The 14350-nt window shown below is 29.8% G+C and overlaps 2 protein-coding genes and 1 pseudogene across 2 annotated transcripts; all 3 read right to left on the bottom strand.

The window, feature by feature from the left end:
- Positions 1 to 182: 182 nt before the first annotated feature.
- On the bottom strand, positions 183 to 2517 carry LOC149879989 (uncharacterized). Its single transcript, XM_090070800.1, has one exon. It carries the CDS (start codon positions 2077 to 2079, stop codon positions 1339 to 1341), a length of 741 nt encoding a protein of 246 aa, XP_089926926.1. The 5' UTR covers positions 2080 to 2517; the 3' UTR covers positions 183 to 1338.
- Positions 2518 to 6101: 3584 nt separating this feature from the next.
- On the bottom strand, positions 6102 to 6775 carry LOC149879988 (uncharacterized; annotated as a pseudogene).
- Positions 6776 to 7012: 237 nt separating this feature from the next.
- Positions 7013 to 7946, bottom strand: LOC149879987 (uncharacterized). Its single transcript, XM_090070680.1, is given in 2 exon segments — positions 7013 to 7082; positions 7084 to 7946. Coding segments are annotated over 2 exon segments (933 nt in total).
- Positions 7947 to 14350: the final 6404 nt, after the last annotated feature.

Below are 14350 nucleotides of genomic sequence, written 5' to 3'. Positions count from 1 at the left end.
TTATAATCTAAATCTAAATTCAATAAATGTTGATGAAAACTTAAATCATCAGGTTACTCTGAACTTTTGCTGGCTAATGTGTTTAATACTTAAGAAGTTACTTGACCCCTGTGCCTTGTAGCAAAAGTTTGTATAAATTAACCTTGTAGGAGTTATGAGGAAATAGAGAAAGAGACTTCTTAGATTTTAATAGGTTTTAAGCGATTATTTATAGTTACATGCTACATAGACAGAGGAATAAGAATAAATTTAGTCTGGTATGGTATCATCACATATTTCCTTTGAATTTGATCCACTCTGGCAGTTTTATAATGACTAGACAAATTAGATGCCTTCACAGTATCAAAATTTTCCAAAGAATTAGCAGGATAATTGAAAAAGAGCTCAACAGTTTAAAAAATTTCATAAACAACCCAATGGTTTTCATCACTATCCAACTTTAAAATATTTCGAATCAAACAAAACTTGTTATTTAATTTTATGCAATTGTTTCCTTTTGAGGTAGAGTAAAATAAACCATTTATAAAAATTTCTTTAAATTGTAAACAACTGGATTGTTTATTTAATATAACAGGGCCTTGGTCATGTAGCTTTCTGGGAACGCCTTCTTCCATAGATTTGCAAGAATTTCTTATTAGTAATCCATTCTTTTCTGATATATGCCTAATAACTTGTTGTAGAGGTAATTGTGGTTTACGTATCAAATATTTTAAATGTCCCAGGAAGTTTTCAAACGGAAATGCAGAGTAGCTATCAAGAGATCCAAATTTTTTTACATCTTCTGCTATATGTATCGAGCCATGTACATTGTAGCTAATAAAGCCTCTACCATAAATTTCCATAGCATTTTCAACAAAAGCACATAGAAGAGTTGCTGCATAATCTGCATGACTTGCACACAGATCTGGACTAGTTAAACAGTGAATCCCAACAAAAAACAAAAGAAAATTTTTATAAAGAGTGTTTGACAGATGCCCTTTTAGCGCAACAATTCCACTATATAATAAAAATTGTCTAAACTCAACTGCTTTCCATCTTTCAATGACACTTAAAGGTCTACACTTTCTGGAAAACTCGCGAGGAATAAAAGTTCTAAATTCAAATAGCCTTTTTGAAATGCCATTAATAAATGTCTGTCCTATCCTTATTCCATCTCTAACAGGACTTTTCAGTAAAAATATTAAAATCCTCCTCATTACTCCAAGGCACACTAAGTGCATGTAGTCAAGTGGAAACTGTGTCACCATCCCAATAGACAAAGTTTTTAAAGGAGTAACACCTACGTGATGTTCAAAATCTGTCATCTGATTAAAAGCTTGATCACTCCTAAGTGGAGCATTAGTGCTTGGAAACCTTGTTGTGCCATTCCCCCTTTTGTGTACACTTATCACAACCATAATATCCAGAATGACCTTTGATTTGCTTCACATATGCTTTTGCAGGGGTGTCACAAATAAAACAGGATATATTTATATTAGCAGAGTAATTTTTACCATCTACATACAAACTTACAGGGCCCTTTTCTAATTCAAGCATTTCTTCAATAAAATCTTTTAAAAATTCATCTATATGTACCGGTTTACTCTGTCCACAAAACAAGCCTATCAAAAAAGGATCACTATTAAATGGCTTCGATACTTTTGCTAGTATTGGCCAAAATTGCTGTGTATTGGACTTGTGCAAAGGTAATCCATCAAAATTAATCTGCAGGGAAATCACAGGAACTCCTGATGAAATATTTTTGAAGAAATGTGTTAAATGGCTTTGACGCTGCAATGACTTTACAATACCAAAGTGAAAATAGGAACCACCTTCAACTGCTCGGACATTGCTTGAACGAGGTGTCTTCAGTATAGTTCTTAGATCTTTTGGAAGTGATGGGTGAAATATTCTCAGTATAGACAAAAGAGAAGAAATGGCAACTATAGAAATAGAAAAAGATGCTGCCCACATTCCCAACTCAAATGCTAAACATTTTTCATTATTTTTAATATCATCTTGATCCTCATTTTCGCTTTCGCCAGCATAAGTCTCTGATAATGATTCCGCATCACAATCTTCACTTTCATCTTGATGCATATATCTATCCCATTCTTCATTAATTTCATTATCATTTAATAAAGTTTGAACAGGCACAGATGTAGTTTCATAACATACATCTAAGGTATTGTTGAATTCAGATTAATTGTCATTATCTAACACATTTTGATTTCTAGAAGATTGTGAATCAACATGATTAACTTTTTCCACCTGCGCAATGTCTGTAAAATTGTCATTAAAAATAGACATCTCAAAATGTTGGTTCATAGGTATAGTTTGACAGCTGACAGATTCTTCGTCAATAGCAGTCATAATTTTATTTACTGACTTCATGATTTTTCGTCTCTTTGACCAGTATGAAGGCGCAGTATCCATTTCAGTAATACAGATTAATACAAAGTTATATCAGGTTTTCACAACTGAATCAACAGTTTTAGCAAATTAAAGCAATAAAGGCCATAAATTTTTATAAAGATTAATTTTTATAAATATTGATTTACAAAAATCAATTACTTTAATTTAAAAAAATTACTTATCTAAAGTCAAAACCAAAGTCCGAAGTGAATTTTATAAAAATATAACGTGAACGACCATGAGAGCTGTGTTAATTAAATATTAAAGTAAATCTACTTAGTATAGAAGATAAAGAACAAGAAAAACAAAATTAAGCTATGTCGCACGAGGGAGATACAAATAATTGTTTTCGTTTAGGCTGGAATTTTTCATCTCATTTGGGCTGACTCTTCAGCCCGTCTAGGCTGAGATAGGCCCAATCACTTTCCAGTATAGTCTACCAATATGCACGCTCGAGCGTGCCGATTAAGGAATATTTATCGGCCAGCAAACGCCAAAACTCCGCAAACTTTGCGAAGAGATGGCTTTTGATGGCCCAATATAGCCATTAGAAAACTTTATTGGGCCGATATTGGGCAACCATTTGGTGTTGTCTGGGAAATTTTAGAAAAAAATATATTTGAAAAAATTAAAATCATGTTTTTTGGCACTTTTTTGGTACATGTAAAAGTCGTTATTTTGTTGTTTAAGTCATGTTAATTCTAACACTTTAGCACAAGTAAGAATCACTTCACAATAATTAAAATTTCAAAAATATACGCAGAATATAATAATGTACTAGAAAAAAAAAAGTTTCTAATTTTGCAATTACATCTCCAAATCAATACTTTTGTAACTAACAGGCAAAATTATCATTCACCCCGCGTATCAAAGTCACCCCGTTTTACGGGATTTAAAAATTTTGAAAAAGGAAAATTATTAAACTCCACATATGTCAAAGATTTAGAGGAGATCTCTACGAGCTATAGAAATTTAAGGGCTGCAATTTCTTTGAAGGTAGATTCATCAACATGAAAGGTGGAGTCTTCGATATGATAAATACTGCTTATTTTAGAGCCGCTAAATCGGGTGTCAGGAAAATAATCATAAAAACCGCAATTAATTCGTTATGTTTTACCAATAATATTACGGTAAATTGCCCAACCCTTACAAATGTGTAATAATTATAATAGGCATAAACTAATTGTTAACCTGCCAACATGCATAAAAGCGCCCCTGCCTGAGTGGTGTCAATTGAAAGGTGAGTGACTGGTTGAAAGGTGAGTGAGCAGCTTTTTAGAGGGCGCTTCTTCTGTCTCTGCATCTCTAAAGGGAAAGAAAATAGCGCTCTTCTCCTCGAACACAAGCCAGAAAGCTAGTTTTGATGCTAAACAACAAAGGCAACAGTTAAAGGGACCATAGCCACCGAGAGAAATTTTACTTAAAATTTTCTCAATCGGATAATCTGCATTATTATAAATGTGCAATACAATTACGCAGTACCTGTATAACTATATTGCACATTTAAGTCAACTGTTGTCTTATTACTTTGTGTTTGTTAATAGCTATTGCTTTATGTTTTTACAGCTTAACACACAATCAAATAGTATTGATGCTACTCAACAGGAATTATGAATCTCTTGTCACAGCCAGATATCATATTTTTAATATCAGGAATATTCACATACTGTATTGGACTGCCAGACGCTTTAATCCAGGCATGAATTGCACGAACTCGGTCATTATAGAATTTGTAAACCATTTACCGGCTTTTTTGTCAATAAACTCCATTAACGTATTTACTTTCACACCTCTACGAATTGATTCACTTAGTTTCTGTTTCTTGGCCAATTGGTTATATCTCTTTTTATCATTATTTATTTTAAATTTTTTATAAACTTTTGGATGACTAGTTCTAAGGTGCGTAATTAAATAGTTGTATTTTTTCCACTTACTTCAAAACCACAAACTTTCAGTTCTTAATCGCCCACAATGCACATACTTTTACATTTCTGTGGCAAATAAGTATAAAAATCATGAGTGTCGCTTTCTTTTTTCCTTCCGCTAAAATTAGGAGCACTACTTATTCATATAAAAAAATTAATATAAAGATGATTAGCAAGTAAACGAAGTCTTATGCCTCAGGCCAGTAGAAAATCGCTGTAAAAAAAAAAAAATCATAAATAACACTGCAACAAAACGCCACATTCTTATTAAGAATCCTTAATTTTGTTGCTGCGCTATTTGTGATTTTTTTTTCCCGTGATTTTTTTATCGTACTTAATTAAAAAAAAAAATCTTTTTCTTTTTTATACCTTTTTTTTTGCGTTAACATTAACTTTTTATTTCGTTTCGGTTTTTTAAAAAATGCCTTAGTTTTTATTTCGCTTTTGTTGAACGAAAATGTTTGATTTTCGTTTTTTATTTTGTTTTCGTTTACGAAAATAACACTGGTCCTGCTTTACATTAATGAACCTCAAAAAGTAAACAAACAGTAGCCAAATTATAAAAAAATTAGAGAACTTTACTAGGTTCTCAAAGTAGATTTTTACAACATTTAAATTGGGTTTAACTAATTGATTTTTTTACTTTGAAAAAAGAAATATTTGCTGCTAAACGTGTTTTTCTGTTATGTATTTTCAGTAAGGTTGTCTTTATTGCTGTAAATTGTTAGGCTGGATTATATTCTTTCATCACAAAAGTTCTATACTCAAATTGATTCTTTATTTTTAGCTACACTAGCATTTGAGTCATTATTAACTCATAAACCAAGAAAAAAACAAGGTTGCTTTGTACTGAACAATATCCATCACGAGATTTTTATTTGGTTATTAGATATGCTAACGCAACGATTGGCAAACTCAAGTAGATATAATAGTACTGTAAAATGGATTTTTATAGAGGAACTATTTTTAATGTATATTGTCGTTGCCTTAATTAGGTACTTTGATAAAAGATTCAATATAATAATACAATTACAAAACTTATACTGTTACATAGAGCTTAATTAGAGCTATCCAATGACGCCTTGTTTGTCTGTATATGTTAATTATGACGGAAGTTATGATTTTTTTTCCGCCTGTAAAAATGGTAATTTCTGCTATAGAAAATTAAGAAAAACCGTGACCGATATTTTGTGTTACTAGCACTAAAAACTGCATAACTAAAAAACCGACTGAGATAATGCAATAAAATTTAAAACAATGATTCACCATTATTTAAAACAATGATTCACCATTATTAAAATTATTAAAAAACTATGATTCACCATTATTTAAAACAATGATTCATCATACTCACATTAGATCTTTGTTTCAATACATTTTTTATGAATCAAATAGCTTATTTTCATCTTATCAGATAAAAAACAAAATGGGGTGGTAGTGAATTTTAACGAGGGTGCGTTTTAAAAAATTAATAGTTCACAAACTAAGTGCAAAGAAGACTAATTTTTCTAAGGTATATGACACATTACATAAACTATATGTTTAAGGTACAAATTACTAGCTTGCTGAAAGGAAGGTCATATAAATATTAGTTATTAATATAATATTGAAAATCTTTTAAAATGGAGTAAAATTGACAACATCATAAAGTTAAACACAATTAATCATAAAAAAATTATACGTTCAAAAGAACATAAAAATTAAAATGCATAACTAAAATAAAATACTTTTGCAAACATTTGTCTAATATTTAAATACAGGTTAGTAAATGCAGAAACTGAATCAATAAAAAACTAAATCACCAAGAGCAACGTCAGCCAAGAGGCTATCTACTGGTATTTTAAAGTCTTCTGCATCATCTTATTCTTCTTCATCCTCTTTTCAATATGCAATTCTAAAACTAACAACTTCTCCAGTAACAGGTGGTAACTTCATAACTATTCTTCCCTTATAAGTTACATTATTCCCCTCCTAATTCCATAAATGCTCAAATCTAGCTCCTTCAATTTTAACTGGAACTTTATTTAACATTTCTAATACTTTGACCCTTTGATGTTCAGAGAGCAAAGAGAAAATGGAATTATGTACAATATCTAAACTTTTTTCTAAAATGAGTTTTTTTATATCTCTAGCTAATTTATTCCTCTGTTCAATTTCTCTCTTCTGACCTTTTTCTTTTAACCGTAACTTTTCTAACTCTTCTCCTCTCAACATTCTCTCTTTACTTTATTTTCTTAAAACTGCACCCCTAAATATACAAAATTTAACTATTTTTTCTTGCTCTTTTTTTGCATTATTACACAGCTAGTCCAGATATTTGTTCACCTTAACATTTGCCTTATATCTAAAAATGAAATTTCAGCATTGGGGGTTCTGCGAGTAAGAAAGTCTACCATACCAAGAGTTCACTCAGCCCAAGTATTATTAACAGGGGCACTAACTCCCTAACCTTGCATGGACTGGGACGGTGTAGAGAGTTCACCAGTCAAGTACCTTGACAGCAGCCTTTTTAAAACTGTCACTGTAGCATTAGCTATAATTTTTAAAACAGAAAGCAATTACTCCAAATACTTCCCTTCAATAATGCGTAATGCAACCAATATCTCATCAGAAATCAATAGGCAACCAAATTCATATATGAAGACAATAGAAATTCTGGCTCATCTCAATTATTTCCACAATATCAGCATTTATCATACTCCCATTTCTCTGGTCATCTGCGCAATCGTTGACAGATTGGGCAGATCTTGAGGCTTCAAACTCAGGCACGTTGCTTTCAAGACAATGTTAAACAACCAGACGCACTGAGGCATTGAAACTTTTCTTTTCTTTGGCAAAAATTGAACCCTTTTCAATTTGATTGATGTCGCAGTTGAGATGGTCTATGGTTGTATCATTTTCTTTTAATACTAAGTCTTGAGCTCTAATTTTTTTTTCGAAATCTAAAATAGTAAATTCCAATGTCAGGATCTTCCCCTTACAACTTTTATTTTCTTTAACCAAACTTTTGCATTTGAGGTTCAACATTTTCAAAGATTTTGTTAAAGATGTAACATCAGCTTCAAGTTTTTGGGTCTTCAACTGATATTTTGAGATCCGGCTTGACGTTCTTTTAATTAGTTGGTTCACTCTCTTAACTTGAAAAGTCATACTGATCGTTGTTTTTTCTTTTTTTACTGTTTTGATCGCTGTCTTAAGCTTTTTGTTTTGAGTAAATAAGGCTTTATCACAAAGTTTCCTTTTGTCACAGGAATGACATTCTCTGTCACTTCTTGTCTTTAATGAAGACGCAGAAGGAGGTGTCTTCGGCTGAACAGGGAGAAGTGATGCCCTAGCTAGTGGAAACTTAAAGTCTTCACTTAAAAAAACAACTATCCTATCCCAGCTATAATGTATGTGTCTTTTAAAACACTGGATTTTTTCATTAACTCTCAGAATTGATAGTGTTAATGATGAACCTTTACACTCATTTTTATTAAATTGCTGAATTAAATATTTAGCTGTTTCTGTTGCATTTCTGTTCTGTTGTAAAAAAACATTGTACACAAAATCATTTGAAAGTAGTTTATCCTTGTGGGAACCAAGAAGATCTTTAAAGTCTTCTGCCTTTTTAATTGTTTTCTCCATGTCACAAAAACAAGTTATTGTAAAAAACTGAAATAAAAAAAGTGATTTATATATTTAATAACTAACAAGGCAACTTAATAAAAACAAAGAAAAACTACTAAGTATTAATTTTTAAATAAATCTTTGAATTAGCAACTAATCTACAATAAATGAGACATTGCTATTTCAATTATATTATTATTGATTTATTAATTATTATGCCATTTAAGCCAAGCACAAATTACTACACTTTATTATCATTATAACTTAGAAAAAAAAAGTCAAACTTTATGAAATTAGTATTCAACTATATTTTGAAAAAATAACAATAGTAGTTAAAGAAACTTGTGTTTAAAACATTTATTCTAAATAGGATTGTGCAACACCACAAATGCTAATTATCGGTATTAATAATAGGTTTTTATTATTATTTTATTATTTGATTTTATAACAATATTGATATGGTAACGATATTTATTATTTAAAGGCTATAAAATATTAATGTGAAATAAAATTATTATAGATATGAGCTGTAAATTATAGCTGCTCCTCACCACCTCACCCTCTTCCAACCAATAAGTTTTGACTTTACCACTGTGGCCGAACGTGTAAAAAAATTTCAAATCAGTTACTAATTAAAGGATTTTTTGTTTGAATTGAAAGCATTTTTAAATGGGTAAGTTTGTTGGGAAGCTTTTCTTTTTAAAATTGGGTAATTTATTTACATAAAAAATACATAAAAGTAAATTAAATACATATATGCTCATGAAAATTTAATAAAAAAATGACTATCTAGCACAAAAAGCAAAAAATTTCGAAAATAAAACTTACCTTGTTTTGAATATCGAATTTTTCACTAAGAACATATTGGATGAAGATATTCCAAGATATTTATAAAAAGATTGGGACATTCAATGTTGAAATGCAAACAAGCCTATTTTAAAATCTAGAAAATTTAAAGAGCAGTCTGGTTTTAAAAAAACACACTATCCAGATATGACTAAAAATCTGGTTTACATAGTATAAAAAAACCAAGGGCGATTTCCGACTCAAGTTAAGGCCGATATTAAAGTACCTACCTTAATATTAATTTATGGTAGTTTTTTTTTAAATTTTTTTTATTGCAAAGTTCTATATCATTTTAAAATAAAGTTTTATGTTTTATTTTTATTATGCACCCTGATGCAACATTTAAGAACTATCTTTTTTAAAGTCAAGGACAATTTTTTATTTTTTACACCACTTAAAATGTACCAATAGAGTTGAAAATATAATATCACTCAATCGTTCACCTTCTGCTTGTGGGCTTTTTTGTGTTGACCATTTAATTACTGTTAACTGTTCAAAGCTCGTTTTAATCTCTCGCATTTTTTCTCATTTGACCGAGGAGTATTACTTTTGAGCATTTTAAAAAAATTGGCAAGTGATCAATTGCACAACATATAAGTTGTACCTTTTACCAAAGTGTGTTGTTCCTTAGCCATAATGCTATTACTAAAGAAATATGCATTGTTTGGACTTACTGAACTATTTTTTATTTATTATAAAAAAATTTCTGGTCAACCTTCTGTTAGTTTATACACCTTTTTTTTTAAACAAGTTCACAAAATCAATCCTTATAATCTAGGGAAGAATCGTGTATCAAGTACCGTTTTGTACCACTTTATTTAATAAACATCAAGTTTTAAGTTGTGCACTAAATTACTCAGCTAGCTGGTTGGTTGGTATTAACTATTTTTTTTTTTTAATCCTATTTTAAGTCTCGGAGGAAATTGCTGCGGCAAATTATTGTCAGAAAACAATTTTTTGATGGTCTGAAGAAATATCTTTTTTATTGTTTTACAATTCTTATAAAAAAAAAATTTATTTTAGTTTAATAAAACTTTAAAAAAAAAAATAAAGTTGATGTTGCTTTAACAAGGGGTTATGTGGTAGATGGGTTAAGGAGGTTGAGGAGGTTGGGGAGTATGAGTTCGAGTGTTAAATGGAAGGATTGCGGAGGTTGGGGTTGAGGGTAAGGCTTATTTTCAAAAGGGTTAAGGTTATATTTTGTATCCTCAGTATATTCTAACTACGATAATTCCCAGCATAAGGTTCTATTAATATGTTATGGTGGTTAGTGCTCTTTTATTTATTACACTATAAAAACTACAAATAGTATTATCTTACTATTCTTTTGGTGGTTGATATTATTTTTCTACTTATTTATTTATTTTATTCTTTTGCTTTAAACGAATATCTCTTCTTCATTTTCTTTAAAACCCAAACTTCCGCTAAATTTTCTTTTTTGATATTTTTCCTGACTTTCTGTTTCACTTTTTTGCTTTTTTCTGTTTATCAAAAATTTCTTTTTCGATTACCATTAAAACTTCTTGTTTGTCCAAAACTCTTTATCAAAAGTGATCTCTCTAAAACTGTTCTTAAATTTTTTTTTGTTGAACTTTTACAGATTTTTTTGCTAGTTTTTGATTACTTTTCCTACTTTTTATTTATTTACAGGTTAAGTAAGTCTCCTTGGGTAAACCTTTTCCTAAAAAATGTTTTTAACTTTTCTTTTCATTACAATTTATCTTCTTATCATTTATTTATATTTATCATATAACCTGATTGGTTAAAAATTCTTCGTATGTACGTCTTTTTCAAATCGCTAGTTTTTAACTTAATTCTCTCTCCTTACAATAACGTCTAGATTACTTCGTTACACTCAATTTCCTGAAATTTATTTCCAGAAATTTCCTGAAACAGTTTTAATTTTCTTATTTTGAAAAGATCCATTACATTAAAAGTTGTTAATAATATTATTAAGTACAAATGCACAAGGATAAGCTTTACCAACAAGGTGAAATTTATCATAAACTTTGACCAGTTTACCAGCATTTCCTGGAAAAATCATCCAATTTAATCATGGCATTTTTATAAAAGAGTTTGAGTGGAAAAAAAACACCACGATCAAGGAGTTGCATCTTGTGGTTTGTGTGAGAATTAAAATGTCATGAAAATTATGGTTCATCTTTTAGCTCGATAATTGAAATGTCAACATGATTATCCAAAAATAAAAAAATTGATTTTTCAACCGAAGATTGTACATTAGAAGGAGCACCATTCAGCAAGTAGTCCTTACATTTAGCACATGAAAATGCAAATAATGGTAGAACGCTATTTCCGGTAGAAATAATGGCTGTAAACATTTTTACACTATTTGCCTCATTCTGCACTAGCAATACTCTCTACTTTTGTTTTACCTTTTGAATCTTTTTTACTTTTGATGGTTGTACATGAATTGCGATAAATTCTGTTTAATTTCAGTTCCAAATGTTTAATGGTTCAAAATGATAATTTCCTAAAACATTTTTATAGTTTTTACACACAAGTCTTAAAGTTTCTTTATTGAATGCTTAAGAACTACGTAAGATCTAACATAAGATCTACCAAGTTGGTTGATCGTTGTGTTGGTTTTACGCATAGATAATTTAACATTGTATTGTGAGGTCGGCGTTTTTTGTATGATTAAATGTTTTAATGTTTGTTAGTTTAACTGCTAGTTTGTTTGCGGTATGTAGCTGTATTAAAGTTTAGAATTTTGGGAGTATGGAATTGAGGTTGATGGCGTATGGATTGTTTGATTAGGAATGGTTAAGGTTTAATTAATTAAAGGCTTGTGTTCACCGTCCTCAGTATATTCTTATGTATATTATAATTCAATAAGCGTTCTATTAGTGTGTAATAGTTAGCACTCCTATAAATTACGTTTATAAAATACAAATAATACTCTCTTACTCTATTTATAGTGTTCGATACTGTTTTTATCAATTATTCCTCTTTTTGTTCGTATCCTTTTTTACATGAATACCTCTTTATTTGAAACGGTCAAAATCTTCTGGTTATTCTTCTTTGATAAATATTTCTTCTGACTTCTGACTTCTGCTTAATTCCTTCCTTACTTTTCTCTTTTATTTACTCATAAAACTTCTTCTTTATCCTAATATTTTTCAATCACAAAAATGTTCTCTCTTTAAAATTTCTCTTCAAAATTCTCTTAAAATTCTCTTTTATTAAAATATTACTCAATATAATATATTATATAATATAATATGTTCCTTCTGGCTAAGCGGTAAACCAAGAGATCTATTTAAAAGAGTCTTTACAAAAGCGCTTGCAACCTTTTATTAATAAATATTATCGAGACACTAAGTATATCATTTGGCCCAATTTAGCAACATCTCACTATGTTAATTGTGAGATGTTGCTAAATTGTGAATACAATGGTTAAAAACCCAGAAGATACCATTTGTTCAAAAAAAAGACAATCCAGCAAACTTAACAGAAGCTCGTGCTATAGAGAATTTTTGGGCAATTCTTAAGCGGGATGTGTACAAGAATGGATTGTTGAGAATGATAACTACGTAATTATGTAATACAAATTACGTAAGTGCGTTCATGTGGAACGCATTATAAAAACGTGCATAAAAAAATAGAAAATGAAGACATTAAAAGAGATTAGAATTCGCGTTATATTAAAAGTTGTATAAAAATATCTTTATTGACTTATCTTAAAATAATATATATAATCAAACATATACAAGGGTTATATGCTTAAGCGGATCACAACATGGATGGTCTACAAATAATATATCAAACCTTGAGCGTCGGATTCGTTATTGTGCCAGTAGACTTGACCTAAATGCTTTACATAAGCTGCTACAAGGTACCAATACCAGACTTGATCAAATTCGAAGATATGGAGTCTTGTGATAAATTTATTTTTATTTTCCTGTTCTGCATATTTTATTCTAAGAACATACCAAAAAAAAATTTTTTATCGTGTTTATTTAAGTTTTTATTCAAGTTTAAAGCCAGTCTCAAATTTTATGGAACAGTTGTTATATTATATAATATGATATATTACACAATATATTATATTATATAATAAATTATATAACATATATTTATTAGTAAAATTCAATACAGCATTCTGCCTTCTTCTATCCGTCTTCCTCCTCTTTCAAACTCTTTTTTTTTTTTTTTCCTTTTGTTTTTTTTGAGCTTTAGTTTTTGTTTGTTTTCCGTTCCAATAATTATTCATCATTTATATGGCAGGCTGATGAGTCCTTATCATTTATTTATATGAAGAGTTGACGAGTCATCTTTTGTATGTCTTTTCTGATCGTTGTTTTTAACTTAGTTCTCCTACCAATCAGTATCTTCTTGCGAAAAACACCGACCTTGCTCCTTGGCATTGTTAGACTTAAACATATTAACAGAAACATAATTCATAATTATGCATAAATGCATAGTTATGCATAAATGCATAATTATGCATACATGCATAATTATGCATAAATACATAGTTATGCATAAGTACATATATATAAACATCCCAATTATGGATTGCAGGTTTAGTGTAAAATTACTCTTATTTATCAATCAGTTATACAAAATAAGATGTATAAGATGTATAAATAAATACTAAACACTAGATAATCGGTCTCGACTCTCGATTTCTCGTCTGGTATCGGTGCGATACCATACAGTATCGGTATCGAAATCACGCGATATTGTTATCGAAAGTATCGTAAATATTGGTTCCGTTTGGTATCGTTTGGTATCGGTGCGATACTTTACAGTATCGACTTCGAGTTCACGCGATACAGGTATCGAAAGTATCGGTTATGTTGGTATCGTTTGGTATCGCTGCGATACCATACAGTATCGATATCGAGATCATGCGATACCGGTATCGAAAGTATCGTTTATGTTGGTATCGTTTGGTCTCGGTGCGATAACTTACGGTATCGATATCGATACTAGTATCAAAAGTTATCGGTTATGTTGGTATTGTTTGGTACAGATAGTATCACTTGAAATTCGGGTCATCATGAGAACTTCCATGTTGTTTTTATAAACGATTTGTAATTTGAAATAGTAAATTCATATAATTAATGAGATATATATATGGTTCATTTATTATAAAAAAAAAAAGTTCTCCAAGCTGGTGGTATGACATCATGTTTATCATTTAATTTCTCATCTGGTATCTTTGTTTTAATTTAAATAATTGTGTGGTACCACTTCTGTATTTTAATTTCTCATCTGTTATCCTAATAACAATTTTTTCTACCGTGATTAAAAGGAAAGAAAAGATTTTTTCAACATTTATTTCTGTATTAAATTTTTACAAATTATTAAATTATGTTAAACAGTGTGTAAGGGCTGACAAAAAGGTAAGGGAGAGGGGGTGCTATTTGGGGTAACTACCCCCTTCCCCTTTCTAATAAACGTCAAACTTCAAAATATTATTGATAAAATTAAAAAAATAAGAAAATTTAAAAAAAATTTACATAACCATTCAATATATATAATATTACTAACAATTTTATAACCTTTCTAAAATCTATCTAAATATCAAATGAAACAGTTGTTTTATT

Source organism: Hydra viridissima, unplaced genomic scaffold (assembly GCF_058129835.1).
Source record: "Hydra viridissima isolate aposymbiotic clone 2 unplaced genomic scaffold, HvirCarnegie_v1 scaffold_13, whole genome shotgun sequence".
Lineage (NCBI taxonomy): Eukaryota > Metazoa > Cnidaria > Hydrozoa > Anthoathecata > Hydridae > Hydra > Hydra viridissima.
Note: the sequence above shows the minus strand (reverse complement) of the source record. Positions and strands in the feature narration are given on the sequence as shown.

Coding starts and splice junctions, on each gene's coding strand:
- LOC149879989 (XM_090070800.1), bottom strand. CDS start 2,079: ATGCATCAAGATGAAAGTGAAGATTGTGATGCGGAATCATTATCAGAG.